General features: G+C 44.1%; 1 protein-coding gene across 5 annotated transcripts in view; it reads right to left on the reverse strand.

Moving 5' to 3' along the window:
• The window catches only part of ATXN7L1 (ataxin 7 like 1), a 253,029-nt gene extending 238,480 nt beyond the window's left edge, over nucleotides 1-14,549 (reverse strand). For 3 of the 5 annotated variants that reach the window (XM_043463021.1, XM_043463020.1, XM_043463019.1), the window contains exons 1-2: nucleotides 13,380-13,587; nucleotides 12,799-12,867 (exon numbers count right to left, since the gene is read on the reverse strand). In XM_043463021.1, coding sequence (XP_043318956.1) covers nucleotides 12,799-12,867; nucleotides 13,380-13,560 — 250 coding nt within the window. In that variant the 5' untranslated portion in view covers nucleotides 13,561-13,587. Of the gene's footprint in view, nucleotides 1-12,798; nucleotides 12,868-13,379; nucleotides 13,588-14,414 lie in introns of those variants that run through there. The other 2 variants (XM_043463018.1, XM_043463025.1) reach the window with 1 other exon arrangement.
• Nucleotides 14,550-21,881: the final 7,332 nt, after the last annotated feature.

The raw sequence follows: 21,881 nt of genomic DNA on the forward strand, positions 1-21,881 counted from the left end.
GATGATAGGTTTTCACTCCAGGAACAACCTGATAAAATGTGACTTTTCGGGAGATTAATTTTGAATTGGTATGCTGGGAAGATGGGAGGCAGGGAGGCCAATTAAGCAGCTATTATAAAAACTGAGGCTTGCCTCGGGGTGGGGCAGAGGGAATGGAGGGGGTAGAGGGCTGCTCCTACAGAGGGAGCAGGAGGGTAAGAGGAAGGGAGGGAGGGTCTTTCTCAAGACACTGGCTAAGGGAACATATAAAGAAAGCTGTGCACTTGCACTGTGTCTGGGGGGTTGGGGGTTCAGTGAGAACCTCTGTGAGGGGCTGTCCAATACAGCACACCAGAGGGGTGAGCAAGGAGCAGGGCGGGCTCCCAACAGAGCAAACCCTGGAGGGAGGGGAAAGCCAGGAGCGGGGGCCAGCAGGACAGGTGGAAAAGTAGGCATCACCAAAACTTTGGAAAAGAAAATAAGGTGTCCCAAAGGCTTGAGGGCAGTCTACTATGTAATGAAATCCCTAATAATCTCACTTGGAAAGCAAACAGCCTCCCAGTCTAAGGCTGGATTATTCTATATTGGATTTGCACGAAACAGAGCCAGCTCTCTTTTTAAAGGTCTTCTGCCAGTAAGTGTTTGGTCTGAGCCTCTGAAAGTGGCAGGGCTCTCTTGAGTCCATTTGCCCTGCTTCTGCAAAAGATGGCGAGGAGGGACACAACGGTCAAGGTCAAGGGTATAGTGCCAAAGAACAGAAGCCTGGAGTCTGAGGACAGGGCTCACTGGGCTGACGCTGGTGGGTGGGAAGAATGGAGCCAGCCTCACCCAAACGTGACTTGTTTCACTTTCCCAACATTTCCCTTTCTTCCTGACAGTCTGCAGCAGATTCTGTCGTGTGGGAAAGGTCCTCCAGCCAACGAGCTCTTGGCCTCTCCGGGAGGATCGAAACCCTGGCCAGCAGACCAAGTGACTGGGGCCCATCAAAGGTCACTTGAAACCCCACACTGACGAGGGAACTGAGTAGGAGGGACAGTGCTGAAGAGGAAACACATGTAAAACCACTGAGAGAGAGAGAGAAACTCCAGTTCCCTCTAGGATCAGCCAGGCCCCCACCAAATGCAAAATGCCCTAGTTAATGGGGAGTAGCTGAAAGCCAGAATCACAGACCTGAACATCACCACGTGGCCGTGCCTGCATATGGGAGATGCATTCTGTGTCTCTCTCGGCCACTCCAGTCACAGACTCTTCTTTGTCACTGCCCTTCAGCCAGTCACAGCTAGGGTATCTCTATAGCTGAAGAAGGCAAAGGTCTTTCACACCCACTTAGCAGGTGCACTGTCCATCAAAAGGACATCTCTAACTGGCGGGCAGTGAAAAGGAGTCTCCATTCCATCATCCGAAGGAGCACACCCTTCATGAAATTACTAACAATCCCAACGCCAAGAGGGAAACTGAAAAGCGGCCGAGAAAATGTTCAAAAGGAGGAAAAAAAGAGAGAGAAATCATCACTGTAGATAGATGCCCCTGGAGTTGCTTGGCAACCATCTTTGCTAACACCTTCTCCCAAAAAGGAACAGTTTGAGTCAGCTCCTGAGATATCCCCGAGGCCAGGGCTCTGACCACAGAGGCCCCAGAGCCGGGGCTTTGGGATGAAAAAGCATTTCACTGAGGGGAAGACCTGGGGCTCCATCAGCAGGCCACTGGCTCACACACATGAGGGGGAAGGAAAACATAACCATTTTGTTTAAAGATCATGCCTTTTGAGGCAGGGCCGGTATTAGGGTGAGGCAAGTGAGGTGCTCAGGCTGCCACATTTAAGGAGGCCCTCGCTCTGCACTTGCAGGAGCCTGCGTGGGCATCTGTAAATGTGTGTCCTGGATGCCCCGCTGGCCTCACCTTAGTTCAAGCCCTGCTCCTAGAGCAACAACAGGACACAGTGCTTAAGAGTACTATCTCCGGGGGACTTCCCTGGAGGTCCAGCGGTTAAGACTGTGCTTCCAAGGCAGGGGGTAACAGGCTTGATCCCTGGTCAAGGGACAGATCTCACATGGCATATGGTGCAGACAAAAATTAAAGAAAAAAAAAAAGAGTACTGTCTCTGGAATCTTCCTGCCTCTCAGTTCAAATCCCAGTTCTTCTTCCTCACTGTATCACCTTGGGTAAATCACTTAACCTCTCTGAGCCTGTATCCTAATCTCTAACACGAGAATGATAACAGGAATTGTCTCACAGAATGTCATGAGGATTACATGAGAAAAATGCACGTTTAGTTCTATGTCTGGTATCTACTCAATACCCAGTAAATGGAAGCTAGGATTGTTATTTTTAAAAACACATAAACACCATCATCAATTTTTAAAACATGTAAGCAGCCCCCCAGAATCCCCTAAACTGAGCCTATGGAAACCAAGTGTCTGGGAGTGGTCCTGGTGTCTTAGATTTTTAAGAGCTTCACAGAGGATTCTCAAGGTGGGCAGGGTCAAGAGCTACTTCCTGTAACCGAAGTTCAGTAAATATCAGAGCCATGGGGGAAGCTTGTTAACATGCACACTCCTGTGCTCTAGGCCGAGCGCTTCTGACTCAGTGTCACTGCAACCTGGGATGCTAAGTTAAGTACCTAGGTGATTTCAACACAGGGTCCCCAAAAGGGCCACACTTTGGAAAACTGAAACTGACTCACCCTTGAAAACTCACAGCACAGGAACATGGGTCCAACTCCTCTTGTTTTTATTCCTGGAATCCTTAAAGCACCAGGGATAAAATATTGACTAAAGATGCCCAGTGAGCCCAGGCACACTCCTGGAGCAGTAAGGATGCTGTCTGCCCCTTGGAAGTGGCAGCTCGTGTAAGGCAAGGAAAAGGCCCCAAGTGTCTGGTGAAAGTGACAACCATCATAACAAAAGCTTACATTACTGAGCACCTAATGTATGCGAGATAGTACTTCATGTATTTTCACATCAACCCTAAGAGCTGGTATTACTCCTATTCTGAAAATGATGAAACTGAGGCTCAGAAAAGTTATCTTACTACACAGCTTGTAAGTGGTTAGGTCCAAATTTAAATAATGCTCCATTGAAGCTTCTGAGTCTGCAACATCAATGTATATCTGCAATAAAATATACCTAAAATTTTATCATTTTAGCCATTTTTAAGTGTTTGGTTCACTGTCACCACCATCAATCTATCAGAACTTTTTCATTTTTCCCAACTGGAACTCTATACCCATTAAACAGACTCTCAGTAGAGAATTCCCCCTCCCCAGTCCCTGGTAACCTTGTTCTCAATGTTCTCTACTCTTGTTCTCAATGGATTTAATTCTTTTAGGAAACCTGCATAAGTGGAATCATACAATATTTGTCCTTTTGTGGCCACTACGCTCCTAAAAAGAACTAGACATCACCTCGGTCTGACACGAGCAAACTAAGCATGTGTCTCAACCATCTTCCATACCCCGGTTAGTGTCATCAGTTTGGATGTCCTATCTCCCCACCCCCAATCTGGGACTCCATGACCTATTGGCGTACTGGGGCAGGGTCACAGAGCTCCTCCACTCTCACCGTCCCCCAGCAGAAGGTGTCCTTGAACTGTTCATATTCAGAGAATCACAATTAGCTTCACAGAGCAGGTTTGTTGATAACTGCTTCTGTGTTCAAAGAGGCTGTCAGTGAGTCACTTTTATCTTTTCCTGGTGTTACTCTGTCCTGCCCTAGAGAGTATTTATTTGGTTTACTTTTTTCTTTAAGCACCCGATCCCTAAAATTGGCAAGCAGAATTATGTTATGAAACCACAGGTACAAGGATAAAGCATCCATACAAAAACAAAAGCTTTCCCCACAGTAGAATTCTAGCTTGACTTAGCAGCAACTGCATAGCCAAGACTAACACCGGAACGGCAACAGTCCTTGGCCTCAGCTCCCTTGCGGGAAGCACTTCCCTAGACTCTCATCATTAGTTCAAGTGCCTCCGGGTCCAAACCCAGGTCCATTCGGCTGATGTGGCCAATCTGGGCTCTGCCACAGGAAAGAATAAGAAAGCCAGCCAGCCAGCATTAGCTGGGAGTCCATCCTCGGCACAACATCGTACCAAGAATTTTAGGAGAGAGAGACACAAGGAAGTCGGCCCTTGACATTCAGTTTCTACAGTTTGGAAAATGGTCAACCCATTGACCAACCCTCTCCCTTTCCATTATGGCTACCTTCAATTACTGCAGGCATGATTAGATTCCCAGTGGTCAAGCCCTGGAGATTCCCCTGTAGTCCCCATGCGGCAAGACAGGTGTGGGGGCTCCCAAGAAGTGAGCCACAACACTGGGGGAGGCGGAGAGGGGCAGCCTCTCCTCAAGGTGCTGCCGGCCTGGGGAGGGGCACACAGTTGTGGGCAGCTACTCCTCTGACCCTTCTGAAGTCATCTGTCTTGCTCTCTGGCACAGGGGCGTGTTCCAGCCTCACTTCCATGTCTGAGGATTTTCTCAGCGGTGCCTTGTCCACAAACAGCTGGTAGTTGTTCTTGAGGGGAGGGGTAAAGTTGGGAACGACCTGCATCACCATCTTGGTGATGTCACTTCTGGAGCAGCCACCAAACGATCCGAGTTTCCAGATGTGAACACTGGCCACCTCAGGGGTTGTGGTCCTTGGGTAAAAAGGGGTTGATAAGGGCAGGGTCTTGGTGTGTCTGCTGTTACCATTTTATGTCTATTTCCAAAGGATGTCATGAAAGAAACAAAACGTCAGGAATGAAAGGTGAGCCCAAAGGATATAAACACGATGTACACAGAAAACCAGGCAAAACCCCAATTTTTCTAACTTTCTTAAATCACTTCTGGAGTGGAGAGAGCAGGCCCCTGTGAGCCACTGGCTAGAGTGAACGTGGCCTTCCAGTCCCAAATAACACCGCAGACCACTTGGCACGTGGGCCAGAGCCCTGAGGAATCAGATCCTCCACTGCTCTCCCTCTTCTCTAATCCTTAACATGGAAATCCTGCAGCCAGCCGCTCTGCTCTCCATCATGTGCATCCCCATTTCAGACAAATCCCAGGGGTAATCAGCTGCACAGAATGCCAGTTGTACTTCCAGTCTGACTTTAAATATAAACTGAAATCCTTATTGCTTCACCATGCTGCATTTGACATCAGGGGCCCCCACACAATAAATGCCATCATTATCAGAATTGGTGGCTTCAGGTCTCCTCCACCCACAGTGAGGGAGGGCTGAGCTGAACATGAATCTCAGTGCTGTCACCATTTACTATGGACATGAAGTTTCGGAGGGGTCATCTTGGAAATTTGGAGGAAAGCTCTGTGAGGGGTGGAGTCTTCTCCCTTTAGATGATTCCAAATGTAGCCCCCTGTAGGCAATAGTCACAGCTCCACACCCGCCTGCTGAGGATTCAGTAAGCCCGCTCACAGGGAACTTGGGCCTAAGACATGGACAGAGAGTAGCAGAATATTGCTGAGTCTGTTTCTCTTGTGTTCTTACCTTTCCAGCCTCACGTTACACCAGCGGTTCTCTTATCAGGGTGATTTGGCACCATCCCAGCCCACTCCTGGGATCTTTGGCAATGTCTGGAGACATTTTTGGCTTTTTCAACTCAGGGGAAGGGGAGGTGCCCCTGGAATCCAGTGGTAGAGGCTAAGGATGCTGCTAAACATCCAACAACACCCCAGGACAGTGCTCTGCCACAAAGAAGTAGAGTCCCTGCTGAGAAACTCTGTACCACTCTCTGCTTCGCTATCATCACGCCAGTGACAGACTTTTTAGTTTCTAGAGCATTCCATATTCTCTCACACTTTGGGCCTGCACACCCGTTGTTTCTTTTAAATCTGTCCCGCCCAGCTCTGCATATTCATTCTCCAGGTTTTGGCATAAATAACATTTCCTCAGGAATACACACCCTGAGCCCTGAACCTAAATTAGGCCCCCCATCATGCTTTCCAATAGTACCCCAGTTTTCCCTTTCCGAGCACTCATCACGGTCGCCATGCCTTGGCTGCTAGGATGGGAGCGTCACGAGGGCGGGGCCCGTGCTCGTTCACCGCTGCCCCCCAGGCCCAGCCTAGTGTCGGCCCGCTGCCACCCGGTCCCAAAGGCATGACGGAGGCCAAGAGAGCAGAAGCAGGTACGAAAAACTAACCAAGGGATTTCCCCGGTGGTTCAGTGGTTAAGAATCCGCCTTCTAATGCAGGGAACATGGGTTTGATCCCTAGTCGGGGAACGAATATCACACATGCTGTGCAGCAACTAAGCCTATATGCCACAATTATTAATACTAGGACACACGCCACAACTAGAGAGAAGCCCGCTCACTTCAACTACTGAGCCTACGTGCTGCTAGCAAAAAGATGCCGCGCGACCCACAAAAGTCCTGCGTGCCACAACTAAGACCCGATGCACCCAAAAATCAGTACAAATCAACCAACAAATAAAAACTAAGCAAGACACCCAGAGGCTTAAACTACCCTCCCACTATGCTGTTGTTTAGTCACTAAGTTGTGTCTGACTCTTTTGCAACCCCATGGATAGTAGCCCGCCAAACTCCTCTGTCCATGGAATTCTCCAGGCAACACTGGAGTGGGTAGTATTTCCCTTCTCCAGGTGATCTTCCCAACCCAGGGATCGAACACAGGTCTCCCAAATTGCAGGCAGATTCTTTTACCAGCTGAACCACAAGGGAACACTGGAGTGGGTTGCCATTTCCTTCTCCAGGGGATCTTTCCGACCCAGGAATTAAACCCACATCGCCTGTAGGGGCAGGCAAATTCTTTACCACTGAGTCACCAGGGAAGCTCCATCTTCCCACTATGCAAGCACAAAACAGAGAGAGGCAGGCTGAACGGCCTCTGATGTGGACCACTACCTAAGATAAATGGAAATGGCAAGATACTATGCAATACTTATAGGATATTATCGGCCACGTGGGTAAAGCAGGCAGGAAAAACTATCCATGTATCTACTTGAATGCACATAGATGATCTTGAAAAGGATACACAAACAACTGGGGACAGGGTAAAAGACTTTCTTTTTCACTGCATATCCCTCTCAACTGTGTAACATATGAACATTATTGAAAAAAATAAGAAAAATTTGAATGAGAGAGAAAAACAGTTTACATCCTCCAGCTATAAAAGCATCATTCCTGTAGACTGACATGATGAGAACCCAGCACAGGGTAACTGGGCTTAGGCAGCAAGATCACATGCAGTGTTTCAAAGTGTGCCCAACCTGCCTAACTTCCTATTTTGGGAGGAGCTAGAGCCACACTTTCTCCACAGAAGAACTCAAGTGCATAGAAATACTTGTATGTATAAAAAGATGCTTATTTTAGAGGCTCTGTATTTTCAAAACTAGATGGTGTTGAAAATGCCCTCTCAGCTTCGCCATCTTGGTCGTGGAGCTCCCCCTTCTCTATCAGCTGGATGAAACTGTGAAGTTGATTCATTCTCCAAGTCCTCTCCTCCTTTTCATCTTCCCTCCCTATCACATTGAGGCCACTCCACTTCTCCTGTCCTTTCATCCCAAGCACTGGGCAAAAGAAGAGAAATGATAATGAAATGCCAAAGTGAACAAATGTTGCTGCTTATTAGCAAAAGGGGAGGAAGGTAGGCTTAATGGAGAAAGAAGTTGAAATTAATGGTGAAAATGAGGTTTATCAGTGTAATCTGTGGACTGGGTGTCTTCCCATTGCCTATTAGCATAGATAACAGAGTTGTCTATAAAATGATAAAGGGGACCAGTCCACAGTTTCCCATAAATCTCAACCACTTGCTGCTAGCTTCCCTGACTTGGATTCAAAGAACCCTTCATTCTGATCAGATCAATTGCCATCTTTTTGCCCCATCCAGCTATAACTGAAAAATTCTTAAACTTGAGTTGAACACGCTCCCATGTTCCCTGCTTCCTCCTGTGCTCCAGCCTAACTCCACCAGCATTAGCAGAACACTAAACTCTCACAATCACAGCACAGTCACAGCAAGATCTTACTGGCCCCAGAACAGTTTTCAGATTGGAAGCATTCCATAAGTTTACCTACATCAAATCAAAACACCTGGCAATACTGATGCACAGAAACATGCCTGAAGTAACAAAGGTAGGCCTCCAAATGACCCAAACAGTGATTCATTGAGGACTTTCTATCCTTACTGATCAAACAACTTATCAATCATTTAAAAAATATTTTTAAAAACATCCTGGTCCCCAGAAAGAACTCTGCAAACTCTTCTCAGCTATAAGTCCCAAACTGCCAAAGTAATTTTTTCTAGCACTTGATAAAACTTATCAATGACCACATATCAACTGTACTCCATCAAAAGCATGGATATCACAGAAATCAGCTTTCAAAAAGTCTTCAGCTTTATAAAATTATGATAACATGGTTTACTCTAGAAATAAAATTTCTGATTGGGTATATCTTTTCCATTCATCACTGGTTAGTTAAAAATCCTCGTAAATTCTAATAATAAAATTTTCTAGAACTAGCTTCATTAACATATGATGATGATAATCTTAATAACATCTAAAAAATAAGAAAGGCACAAATTCATTAAGCACTTACTATGTGCTAAACTCTTTTGTATTGGCTCAGTTAATCCTCACAACAACCCTGCTATTATCTCTGAACTTTTTGGGCAACTTGATGTATAGTTCAGGACATCGATGAGCCATACATACCTGGTCCTTATTTATAAATGCACATTCTTTAAAAAATAAAAAGTTCAGGTGAGGCAATTAGAAAAGAGAGGCATCTTTCTAAATCATGAAGTTTTCCCCAATTAGCTTAGAAAAATGTCTTCCAATAAATCTATGAAGCTAGAGAAAGAAAATTATTTTAAAAGGTTAACTAGATGAATTGGCCTTCCTTGGAATTTTCTATCATAATGGCAGCTCACATCTTAGATTAGGCTAATCAGGTTTCTGGGACCCTCCCTTTGAGGAAATCTTAGTGCCTCAGATCCAGGTCTATCCCCTCTCCACTATGGGGAACACATCACCCTGGGTTTTGGTCACAGACCCTTAGTTTTCTCAGAGTCTTAAAGACCACACACCACTGACAAACTATTTGCAGGACAATTAGGCTTGTGTACGAGATGCAGTGATGTTTGGCACCAATAGCATAGAAAATAAGTCCGGTATTTGTAGTTTAAGATATTTCTAATGTGAAGGCTTGCTTTTTGTTGTTGTTTAGTCACCAAGTTGTGTACGACTCTTTGCGACCCCACGGACCATAGCCCACCAGCCTGCTGTCCATGGGATTTCCCCAGCAAGAATACTGGACTGAGCTGCCATTTCCTCCTCCATGGGATCTTCCTGACCAAGGAATTGAACCCGCATGTCCTGCACTGGCAGGTGAGCTATCTACCGTTAAACATTCTGTGTAGTATGACTGCATCTCAAATGTACGTACATTCAATAAAGAAACTTAAGTTCATAGGTCTCAGAAGGACCAGAGGAGATTTTAAAAACCACTCCCTTACTTTACAAGAAACAGAGCAGGCCCAAACAAGGAAAGTGAGGTTCCCAAGGTCACACACTGGAATTAGAAAGCAGATTCAAAGCCCTCTCTCCTGCTCCCGTCACCCTTCAGTCTGCCCTCAATATAATCCCACATGACTACATTCAAGCACAGAAATAACTATGCCTTCTGAACCCAGGTGATGATCTGGCAAGGTTCAAAAGTATTTGCCAAAAAAAAAAAAAAAAAGCATTTGCCAAATTCCTCTTGACATAATTATAGCTAACTTTGGATAAACAGTAACATGAACGTGAACACTTTATTACAGAAATCTCAAATCATTCAGCTAACATTTCATACTGATATAGGTGGAGTATTGAAGTAGAAAAAGATTCAAGGAATGGAGAAGGAACTATATTACAATAGTCAGGTTGTTCAAAAGTCTGCAAGTCCTTCCTTCCTTCTGAAGCTGTGGCCAGAAGGAGGCAGAAGATAAAATGATTCTTTTTTAATTTTTCCAGACTGGCTTTTCCCCCAGAGTTTAGTCCATAAAAAATATCATATCACAATGTTCACAGCAGCATTATTCACAATAGTAAAAAGGTGGAAATAAGCTAAATGTCCATTAACAGATGGATGATAAACAAAACATGATATATACATACAATGGAATATTATTCAGCCATAAAAAGGAATGAAATTCTGAAACATACTGCCTCATGAATAAGCCATGAAACTATGATGCTAAGTGAAAGAAGATGGACAAAAAGGGTCATATATTGGAAATATATAGTATCTAGAATAGACAACTTCATAAAGTCAGAAAATAGAATACAGGTTTCCAGAGCTCAGCCCCAGGAGAGGGGAAATAGAAAATTATTATATTAATACAATGGAGACAGGGTTTCTGGCTGAGATGATGAAAAAGCTCAGGAAATGAACAGTGTTGAGAGTTGTACAACACTGTGACTATACTTAGTATCACTGAATTGTGAGACTTTAAAATGGTTAAAATGATAAATTTTATATTTATTTTACAATAAAAAAATTCACATCAAAATCTAAATCATATACCTTCATTTCTTAATTGGAATTCCTAAATTCACCTATTAATTGCTATTAAAGCACAGTCTCAAGACCTGCTTACTACTGATGATATCCTGGTCCATCTATGTATGCTCACCACATGGAGAAACACAGTCACACCCAGGCCACGTTGTGTCCTGCAAAGATCCACCCACAATCAGGTACCTGGGACTTCCCACACAATGATTCCAGCAAGAAGGCCAATGGCAAGACGAAAAGTAACCAGTGTTTCTGGGGACTTTGGCAACCAAATACCCTGATACCAAGTCTCAGCTAAATCGTTAAACTCCTCACCACAGGAAGGAGAAATACAGTTCATGTATATATATACACACACAATCTATCCATGAAAAAAACTGTGTGCACACCCCAGGAGAACTCCATGAACTGCTAACCCAGGCCTGCTCCACCAGGCCCACAAACAAAGAGATTTCAGCCCATACATGGCTATTTGGTAAACTGAGCAATCTCACAGTTACACTGAAAAGTGGGGCTCCATAATACAAATGCACATAGTTAGGAGCTAAACCTTTGTATCTTTACAGGTGAAAGAATATAATAAGCAAGATGTACCACTTGTGGCTTCTAAGAAAAGAAGAGCTTTACACTTTTTTTTTTTCCTTAAAAGAATCTATTTCTCATGAGGCAAAGAGAATCTGAAAATAAGGGTCTTCTGAAATAGAAGCCGGGGGGAGGGTGCAGAGTATTTTTGTGTGTTATAGTCATAATCTATCAAACAGGCCTAAGAGGTGCCAATTCTGGGCTATACCATGACCGTTATTCAACTTTAAAGGTTTTCACAAGCTCATCTTTTCTGGAAACCTCTTCATTGCCACTGGTCTGATAACTGAGTTCCATAAGCTTTTAAAGGTGTCAAGAGTTTGTCTGTGAAGAAAAACAATTACCAGTGATACTTTCCAATGCCAACACACATGGACACCGAGCACAAATAAGCTGCCACTTGTAAGAAGGCCACTTGACATCATTCCCTTGTGTATCCTAAAGACACATGTCAAGATCACACTAAGATATTTAGAGGCAAACATCTTTAGAATACGGTTTCGTTTCCAATCAAAGTGCTTAATTAGCAGAAACATTATGCTAGAGAGCTGTCCTTGAATATGCATGCATTTTAACCTCCATGTCATTTTTTTTCTGAAGCACAAATTCTCTCACTGGATGGTCAGGAAACAATTAGGCACAGAAAACCAACTGTCTGAGGTGTGACCCACAAAACAAGTTCCATCTTTCCAAGCAGGTTTCGGCTGCCTACTAGGGTGACAACGCGTTTTATGAGGGAAACCATCCTTTGGCATCTAATGGCCTTTTTCTCCATTCATTTTGGATGAGCCAGGCTCCCATGGCCTAGTTATGGCTGAACGCTTTCAACACTTCCCGCCAACCTCTTCTGCACCCCTGCACTTCCTCCCACCTCCAATTTCAGTCAACCACATTTACAAGACACCAGTTAGTAAATCACAATTCGATTGAACCCATCCATTCGTTCAACAGAAAGTGGTCTCTGGAGTTGCTCCGTGTGAAGCCCATAGGCCACAGTTACACATGGCAGGCTTGCAAACGTGCATGGGCCATGATTTATTCATGATGGCCATGTGTGTTTGATGCCCGGTTCCAGCAGGCTGTGGCTTCACTCACCTGCCTCTGTTTGGGATAACCTAGCTACTCACTGTGTTCCATTTTAGGTACTGTATTTCCACGCTGGGGGAACAGAGATGGGTGACCGGCTGGAGGCTATATACACAGATGCCCCTAACCCTGCTCACCACATTATAATCTGTGACCAAACGCAAAGTGGGCCAAACATAACTTGCTGCAAAGGTTTGCCATGTACCATGGCTTTCAGTGGAGAAGTAGCTGCTGGGATGACTGACCACGTGGGGTTCATTAAACTGTTGTGTATTTACCCACAAGGAAGGCTGGGACGCTTTGAGTGGAGCCCTGCTCTTCATTTCAAAGATTTCCACCCCCCCACCATTTGGCAATAATGCTCCAAAGGTGAATAGCAGATATGTATCAGAAGGTCCAAATGTGGACTCCAGCTGAAGTGCAGGAAACTTCTGCCTTCAATAGTCTCGACCCCTCTACCCCCCCAGTTGCATTTGTACTTTGAAAGAAGTTAACATGAAGCAGTAGTCACCTGGGCGTGCTCAATTTTTGACAAGCCTTAGTCACTCTGTACCCAGCAGAACAATTCACATTATAGTCGAAATCCTGTGAAGATTCTGCCACACATGCTAACACTAAAATGCCAGTAGCTCCACTTACCTTCTTTATTAAGCCTCATAACCTCCCTGCTTTTTCCACCCTCTTTTCCAGCCTCTTCTAAATCTACATCTGCAGATGAAAAAGAAAAGGAAAAAAGAAAATAAGGAAAAAAAGGAAAAAAAAGGGGGGGAGGCAAAGTCAAGGGGGGAAGGGAGAGTGTTTATTTGCAAACAGATCGATATAAATACTGGATATGAAAATCTTTCAAAAATTGACAATGCAACATTTCCTCCCAAGTCAGGATTTCCATCTACCTGGCCCATATAGGTACCAAAAAAAAAAAAACTATGCAAGCAGCAACAGAGTAGCCTTTTAAACGGATACACCGTGGGGCTGTGAAAGCCCACCCCGCGGGCTGCCACGGGGAGAGGGCACAGACAGACAGACAGACAGCCCTGGCAGCAGGGCCTCTCTCTGTGCACTGATGATCTGTCTCTGTGTGTATTTATTTGGAGAGAGGGAGAAGCATGGAGGACACCGGGGGCCACTCTCTCTCCACACACACACTTTTTCCCAGTGGCTCTAGGTGAATGGAAAGGTTACAGGGTAATAAAAGGAGGAGGAGGCGGTGGGGTTCTTACTGTCGGAGCAGTGTAATTTGGCGGCGTCGATCCAGGAGGACCAGGGTTTGCCCAGAAACGCCTCCGGACTGGGCACTTTGCGATCCAGTGTCGCCATTGCTCTTCCTTCTTGTTGCTTTTTCCCTGTTCCTTCGGCAGCAGCAGCCGAGAGACACGGGATTCGAGAACGCTCCGACGTCATCTTCGGAACGTTCCGACATTGAGTGTTCTGAAAGGGGGAGGGAGGGAGGGAGGGATGGGAGGAGGGAGGCGGAGGAGGAGGAGAGAGCAAGGAGGAGGAGCCGGCGTTCAGCGCCCGGCCGGGCTCGGCTCGGCTCTCGGCATCCGCGGCCGCCAGGGGCAGCAGAGAGGCGCCGGGAGGCCCGGCGCCCGCACGCCTGCCGCCAGCACGCCCGCCGCCGGGGGCGGGGCTGAGCGCTGGAACCAGAGGATGCAGCGTGGGGCGTGAGGATGCTGCGGCGCCGCCGGCACCCGGCGCCCGCTAGCCGGAGCCCTAGGGGCCAGACGTGTGAGAGGGGGTTGAGGGCGACCTGGGAGAGGCGCGACCTGGGGCCGTGGGAGGGGTGGTCTTCCCCGCAGAGTTGCGCTCCAGGACAGAAAGTTTTTGCGTGCAGCCCTTCCAGCGCGTCCTGCCCTCTCCGGTTCCTGTCGCCCACGGTGAGCGCCCCCGAGAGGATCCCTGCCGCTTAGTGGAGAGGGGCCGAGCAACCCCTCTCCCCCGAAGACCACCTCAAGGGAGGAGACCCCGGTGACCTCTCCTCCCAGACACCACTCCCTCCACCTTTTCTTCTCTTTCTCGGTGGACCTTGGGTGGTGGTGGATTCTGCGGATGCCTTTGGGAGCTGAGAGCAATGGGTAGATGGAAGTGGTTCTAAAAGCAGGTGAGTTTGGAGCTAGAGGAGCTGCCTTCCCATCTCAGGCTGCGGGGCGTTGCAAAGCTCAAAACTCGGGGTCCCGCAATGCGAGCCCCCGGCTCTCAAAGAACCACTGCGCACACTTTGCTCCACATCCACGGTAGTGGGAGTGAGGACTCACCCACTCTCCGAAGATGCTGCTTAGCGGACCAAGCCCCTGGAGCCGTTTCCAGCACTTCCTCCTTTGAGATGAGGGTCTCCTGGATTAGCGCAGGCAATGAGGGATTCAATTCTTGGGAGAATTCACTTCAGGCTTAACTGCTCTGGCCAGCTATTAATAGAGAGGAATCGTTAAATTTCCTCTGGATTTTGGACATTTGATGCTTTCATTGAGATTCCCACCGCTTCCTCCCTCCTCCCCCAGGGGTTGGCAGCAAAGGTGTTAAAAGGTCTTCTGGTATCTCTCATTTTAAAAAAAATTTTTTTTTTCATTTTCTAGGAATTACCTAAAATATATGGACTCTACTGCACAATCGACATATTTCCCTCTTTTCCCCCAGCACCCTTTTAGTTCTCACAGCCTATTTCTGCCCCTTGACTGAAGCTCACGGATTTGAAGTTTCTCTGTCCTGAAGTCTGCTCTGGCTCTGTCATCTAATGTCCCCGCACTTGGCATCCTGTATCTCAAAGCCAGGATCAGGATGGGCGATGAAGGAGGAGCTTCCAGTTGATCATCAGTTGTGATGTTTGTGTGAATGGGCTTGTTTTTGGTCAGACCCAAATAAATTTCATTTGCCTTTGCTCTCTTTAGAAGGGTTCCTACATAGGAACCACTAAATGACTAAGGTGTCACTGAGTGGAGATTCTCATTTGAAAGACTGAGAGTGTTAGCAGATTTTTTTTTTTTTACTTACTGATCTCATATGTCAGACACTATGCTTGACATTTCCATCCATCCATCCATCTTTTCAACAATTATTGCTTGTCATGGACTACCATCCCCAGCAGAGAAAGAGAAGTGAGACCCAGGCTAGTTCTGGTGATGATGCAATCTGATGGTCTCTGTGGAAGAAGGAAGGTGTGAAACTTACCAGCTTCTTGGAAAAACAAGCCATGTACCCAGTGACTGGCCAGGTCAGTGAGTGGTGTGGCCTTTCCGAGATGTGCCTATCTGTGGGAGGAACTGAAATCTAGTTTAAAGTGATCAGAAAATGTGTCACAGAGAAGATTAGGCACAGAGGAAACTACTCTGCTCTGCACTTTGGAAATGGGAGAGAATTTATAATGGTAAGGTGAAGATCGGTCTTGCCAAGGGAAGGGGGAGTGAGTAATGGTGTCAGCAGGGGCTTCAAGCTGAGCAAGTGTGGTGTGTTTGGGTGTTGAGTGTGGTTTACCTGAGATGATGGGTTATTATTTGGGATTTGGGAGTGATGAGTTTGTATTCAGGCTTGGGTCAAATTATGAAAGGCATCTTATGGTAGCCTACAGAATTTGGGTTTTGTTGACAATGGGGAGCCACTAAAGGGCTTTCTGTAGTAAAAGGATAAATAGAAAGTATGACTTAGAAAGATTACTTTCTGGCCTTGGTGTCCAGGATGTATTGGACTAGAGAAGCTGGTGAGAAAAGTAGTGCTGCACTATTCATGGTGGAAGAAACGAAAGCCTGAACTTTGGTGGTCCCTTGCATATGGAGAAGAGAGAGCAGGAATGAGAGACACTGTGAAGTAAGGTGCCTCATCTGAGGGTGTGTTGCATGACTGGATTTGGGGAAAGGGAGAAGGAGAGAACGAGAGCACTCAGAAGTAGAAGTAATGAGATCTCGGAACATTTTCCTCTTCCCCTGTAGCTTTCCAATATTCTTCCCATTTTGGGTTTATTCCTCATTGTATATGCAAAGGTGGTAGGCAGCCTCTCGGATGACCCCAATGATCTCCACATCTTAGTGTGCATGTCCTACTGTGTAGGCTGGACCTAGTGACTTGTTTCTAACCAACAGAATTTGGTAGAGTGATGTCCCTTCAGAGGTTAGGTTACAAAAAGACTGTGGCTTCTGTCTCGCTCACTCTTGTTCTCATTGACTTGCTCTTAGGGAAGGCTATAGCTGTGTCGTGAGGTACTCTTTGGAGAGGTGCATGTAGCAGGGAACAGAGGAGGCTTCTGGCCGACAGTCCGTGAGGAACTGAGGCTCTTTGTTCAGTAGGCGGTGAGGTGCTGAATCCTGTCAACAGCCAAGTGAGTCTGGAAGTGTATCCTTTTCCAGTCAAGCCTTGAGTTCACAGCCCCAGGCCTCAACTGTGAAAGACCTCGAGGCAGAGGCTCCCAGCTAAGTCAAGCCTGTATTCCCAATCCACATAAACTGTGAGATCATTAGTGCTTGTCATTTTCAATTATTAAGTTTTGGGGTAACTTGTTACATAGCAATACATAACTAATACAGAATGGTTTGGGTGTAAAGTGATACAATAACAAAAAACTTACTAGAAAAATCCATTTAACAAAGGAAGAAGTCTGAGCAGTGTTCCCTGTTCCTCTTTTGAGCCTGCTGTGAATTGTATACCATTTGTTTTTCTAAATTTTTTGCCAGCTTTGTGCAACTGGTTTACACTGGTATCTCCTGCATGCTGAGTTTGGTATTTTATCTTTATCCTTTGGGTACTCGAGTTTTTGCTATAAACTCAATCATTACTTCATAGAGAGATCTCTAACCCTAAGGTCATTGTGTAACTATTGGGAAAATTCTTTACTGACAGCGATGCCACCACAATGGTGGCTGTTACAACCCTACTCTCCTTGAGGTATGTGGAAGGTACAGTGATTAAGGGACTCAAGCCCAGGGGCTGAGAGTCAGTGACTTGAGCTTCCAGAAAATTCTGTCTCTTCTGGGAGTGACTTTAAGTCACTCAAAAAAGAAAAAAAACGAAAGCTTGTATGTCATCAGGAAATGTCAGGGCATCTAAGGTGCAGGAGAAACAAAGCCATGTTCACTACTTTAACATTACTACTCTAGCTGAGCTTCTCAAGTTGTTTCTGCCCAGCTCTCTGAAGATGGTATGACAACCCAAATATTATTCCCTTCTAGCTGGGAGGATTTTAGTTTGCAGCATAGTAAAGTATGGGCTGGAATCTCAAAATGATTTGGCATCTCTCCAAAACAAGACTTTGGATACCATTGCCATGTTTCACTGATAGAACATGTATACATGATTGCAGTTAGAATTACCAGGTGTAATTGTAGTTTCCACTCTAAGCCTTCCGTAGTTTCTCTGACTATAGAGATAACAATGACCATAACCCATCTATGACTTTGTAACTGTGGATAACATGGCCGTCAATTAAATTACAATGCTGGGAGCCAGAGAATGAAGAAAGCCTTGCTCATCAACTACTAGACTTTTACACTTGACTTTAGATGAAAATTGAGGTCAGTTGGGAGTAGTATTAGGGTCAGTATGGTGCATATATATATTTATATACACGTCTATACTTACATACCAACTGTGTATATAGCAAATTTATTGCAGACTTGAATTTCTTTTGGTAGTAAATAGTCACAAATTTTCTTTAGTGACAACAAGAACCTTACACATCCTTAATAGGAATAAATTGACCTGCAAAACAGTAATTTAAAGCATGTTAGTATAATGTCTATGTGATAAAACTGTCTAGCAAAGGTGTAACACCTTCTTCCTGCATGATTAATATTTAAGGAAGACAAAAGGGGTGTAAATATTTTTATTGTTTTATTATCTTTCTCAGAAAAATGACAGTGGTTGGTTTAATTAAAAAGGAGACTCTCCCACAGACCAAATAAAGAAATCAATTCAATGGAGATGACAATGGAAAATACCTATTTAATTTGAATAACACCTGGTTCTGGGGAAATGTGCAACAAATACAGAGCCTGCATTCACTTAGTCTGATTCATGTGCTGTTTCAGCACATTATTGAAAAGAAGAGGGAATATTAGCGCTCTCATTTGAGGATATTAAACTCCTGCTGGGGTCGAGGTGCTGTGTGCACACCCTACTTTCTACCTAGACCGTTGTTGGGAGTTACCTGGAGGCGACAAAGAGAAAATGACATGTTCCATTAAAACGAGGCATCCCTGGAATTGTTTGATGTTCTTTGCCTTAATTGAATCCATCTATCCCATCTGCCACTCTGCTCTCTATTTTCCTAACCCTCTCTCTCTGAGAATTATAATTTGGGGGGAAGTTTGTTACATAGATTGTTACCTTTTATAAAAGCTCCCTGCATCTGGAGGGCAGGTGTGCCATCTTACTTGCCTTGTTAGATTAGATTGCCTGCCTCTTCCCCGCCTCCTGCATGATGGTGGATCAAATAAGACTGGGATAAAAGATTCCCAGTAGCACCAGGAATAGGAAAGGAAACAGGAATTCAAGGCTTTTTGTTATTAGTTTCAATATAAGACCCTAGTCATGCCAGGTCTGAATAAACACAGACTCTGTTAATAAATAGTACTACAAAAACATGAAATCTGTATTCTGTCTGGGGCAAAAAAGCCAACATACTGTATTGTCTCAAGTAGAACTGCCTTGAATCCTCTGGCATATTCAACTGTGACTTTGATCACTTGGGACTCCCTCGTTTTTGTTGTCTAGTCGTTGTCATATACTACTCCTTGCAACCTCATGGACTGCAGCCCGCCAGGCTCCTCTGTCCATGGAATTTCCCAGGCAAGAATACTGGAGTGCGTTGCCATTCCCTTCTCCAGGGGATCTTCCTGGCGCAGGAAGTCTTGGCGCAGACTTGAACCCAAGTCTCCTGCACTGGCAGGCAGATTCTTTATCACTGAGCCACCAGAGAAGCCCAGGGCTCCCCGGACCAGCTCTAATGCTACAGGCTAAGGTGACCTCTGCTTCCTGGTGTGTGGTAAAGCCAGCTGCATACCTAACCACTACTCTTTCTCAGGGGTCGAGCAGGAAAAAAGATAGCATCTCTTTAGCCTTGTTCTAGAAATCACTTTGAGCCCTTCACCTAAATATAAATAAATACAGATTTAACATTAATGTACACAAATTAATTGAAGCAAAGTCCACTCACTCCATCCAGACTGCCAGTAATATAGTAGAGGAGGCAGTACAGTTGGAGGCCAGAGCACAGGCTTGAGATCAGCAGACAGGAATTAGAATTGCATTTTAGTCATGTGTTTGAGAAGCTTTCTTAATCCATCTGACCCTCAGTTTCTTCATCTGTTAAATGGGTACTAAAGCTTTTCTCTTCAGATGGTTGTGAGGATTAAGCGAGAGTCTGCGTACTGATCCCCCACTGTAGGGCCTGGCACACAGTGGACAATTATAAATGTTCACTACAATTATTATTTTAGTTGCAGAGTATCCTGTGGACAACAGCTGCCAGTCAGAAACAGGCTGAACCTCTGACACTAGGAGGGCTCCTATGCTTGCTTCTGACAATGTCCTTCTCCTTAAAAAGGACACTAAAGCTCTTTTTCATTTGAATAGGGGAGAGCCTGGTGGGCTGCTGCCTATGGGGTCGCACAGAGTCCGACACGACTGAAGTGACTTAGCAGCAGCAGCAGCTGCCCTGCATCAGTTAGTGGAGACTACTGTCTGAAACATCTTTTGCCTGAAATTCCATCCTGACCTGGACTTCAGGACAGGGTAAATATCCCTTTGTTCTGGGAAGACCCTAGAAAGATCATTTTGTGATGCACAAGAACTGCAAAATCCAAAGTGTGGGTGGAGATGAAACAGTCTTTGCATGACAATGTAAATAGTTGTCTTAATAATAAATGGACTGGGGTCTCTGCAGATTATTTTTTTTCCTAAGAAAAAATTTCTTTTGTGAAAGAATATTGAATTAAAAAAAATCATGTATAAACGTGTTCTCACAAGATGGTAAAACAATACAGACAAGGGGAAAATTCCCTTTGATTAACCCCTTCAAATGTCCCCAGATCACTACTATACCCCTAGCTCTGAAGGCATTTTTTCATACAATTTTTTGATACATTTACCTCCTGTACAGATTTAGCATTACAAGTCTAGATGATATTGCTGTGTTCTTTTCTATTTTTAAAACATCAACAGCATCATTTTGCAGGGATAGATACACATCTATGTATGTGTGTGCATATATACATATATATATATATATATATATATATATATATATTTATCCCTGGTTGAGGAAGAAGCCTTGCATGAGCATAAACAAGATTGACAGGTGTAACAAACCATTCTCTGGATACTGTATTTTTCTTCTATAACTTTCTTTTTTCACACATACTGTTGCATGTCATTATATATAGAAATCCCTCATTCATTTAAACTGCTCCTTAATAGCTCATAAAATGTTCCAGAGTCTGTTATCCTATTGGTGGACATTTAGATTTCTGATTTTATAAAAAATAGGGTGATCAACATCTTTACTTTTATATATGCTTTCTGAGCACATGAGAGAGCATTTCTACCTGAAAGTAGAATTACCAGGCATGTACATTTTGAATTTTAATAGTTCTGCCAAAGTGTCTTCTGAATTAGCTGACTGTACCTATTTCCTCCTGCCCTAATTAACAATCAACATTTTCAAACATTTTAATTTTTGCCAATATTATGGTAAAAATAGCTTATTTAATTTGTGTTTCCCTCATTTCTAGTATGTTTTTGAGCATTTGTTCTTATGTCCATTGGATTTTCACTCTGTAAATTGTTCTATCTTTTAATGATTTGTTATTGGTATTTTCATAGATCTTTCTATTTATTTGTAAGAATTCTCTATACATTCTAGATTTAGGTCTTTTGTCTGTTTGAAAATAATGTAATTTTCCAGCTTGTTGCTTTTCTTCTCTTAATCTTATTTATATCTTCTTTTCCAGTACACTTGTTGTTTTCATTTGAATGTAGTCAGATATCAGACTTGTCCATGAGGCCTTTTCCTTTTTTGTGTCTTGCTTAAAAAGAACTTCTCTTTCTCAAGGTTTTTTGTGTATTTTTTAATGCCTAATAAGGTGTTTTTTTTTTTTTTTTAACACTTAGGTCTTATACATTTTTGGTTAATGATATAAAATAAAAAATTAATTTTTGATATTTTTCGTAACAGTTACCAATTTTCTCAGGCATATTTTGAATTGTTTATCTTTGCTATAGTGAATCCATCACATACTCACTTCCCAAATATATGGGTATGTTTTTGAGCTCTTTTCTGTTCCACTGCTTAAACCATCTTTTCCAGCACCAATTCCTCTTTTTTTTCCATTGAAATATAGTTGATTTTGAATGTTGTGTTAGTTTCAGGTATATAGCAAAGTGATTCAGATATATATATATGTATATATATATATGTTTAAACACAGATTTTCTTTTTCAGATTCCTTTTCATTATAGTTTATTGCAAGATATTGAATATCCCTGGAGAAGGGCATGGCAACCCACTCCAGTATTCTTGCCTGGAGAATCCCATGGACAGAGGAGCCCTGTGGGTTGCAGTCCATGGGGTCACAAAGAGTCGGACATGAATGAAGTGACTTAGTATGCACAAGATATTGAATATAATTCCTTGTACTATACAGTAGGTCCCTGTTGCTTATCTGTTTTATATATAGTAGTTTGTCTCTGTTAATCCCCAAATCCTATTTATCCCTCTCCCCATTGGTAACCATAAATTT

Source organism: Cervus canadensis, chromosome 3 (assembly GCF_019320065.1).
Source record: "Cervus canadensis isolate Bull #8, Minnesota chromosome 3, ASM1932006v1, whole genome shotgun sequence".
NCBI classification, from domain to species: domain Eukaryota; kingdom Metazoa; phylum Chordata; class Mammalia; order Artiodactyla; family Cervidae; genus Cervus; species Cervus canadensis.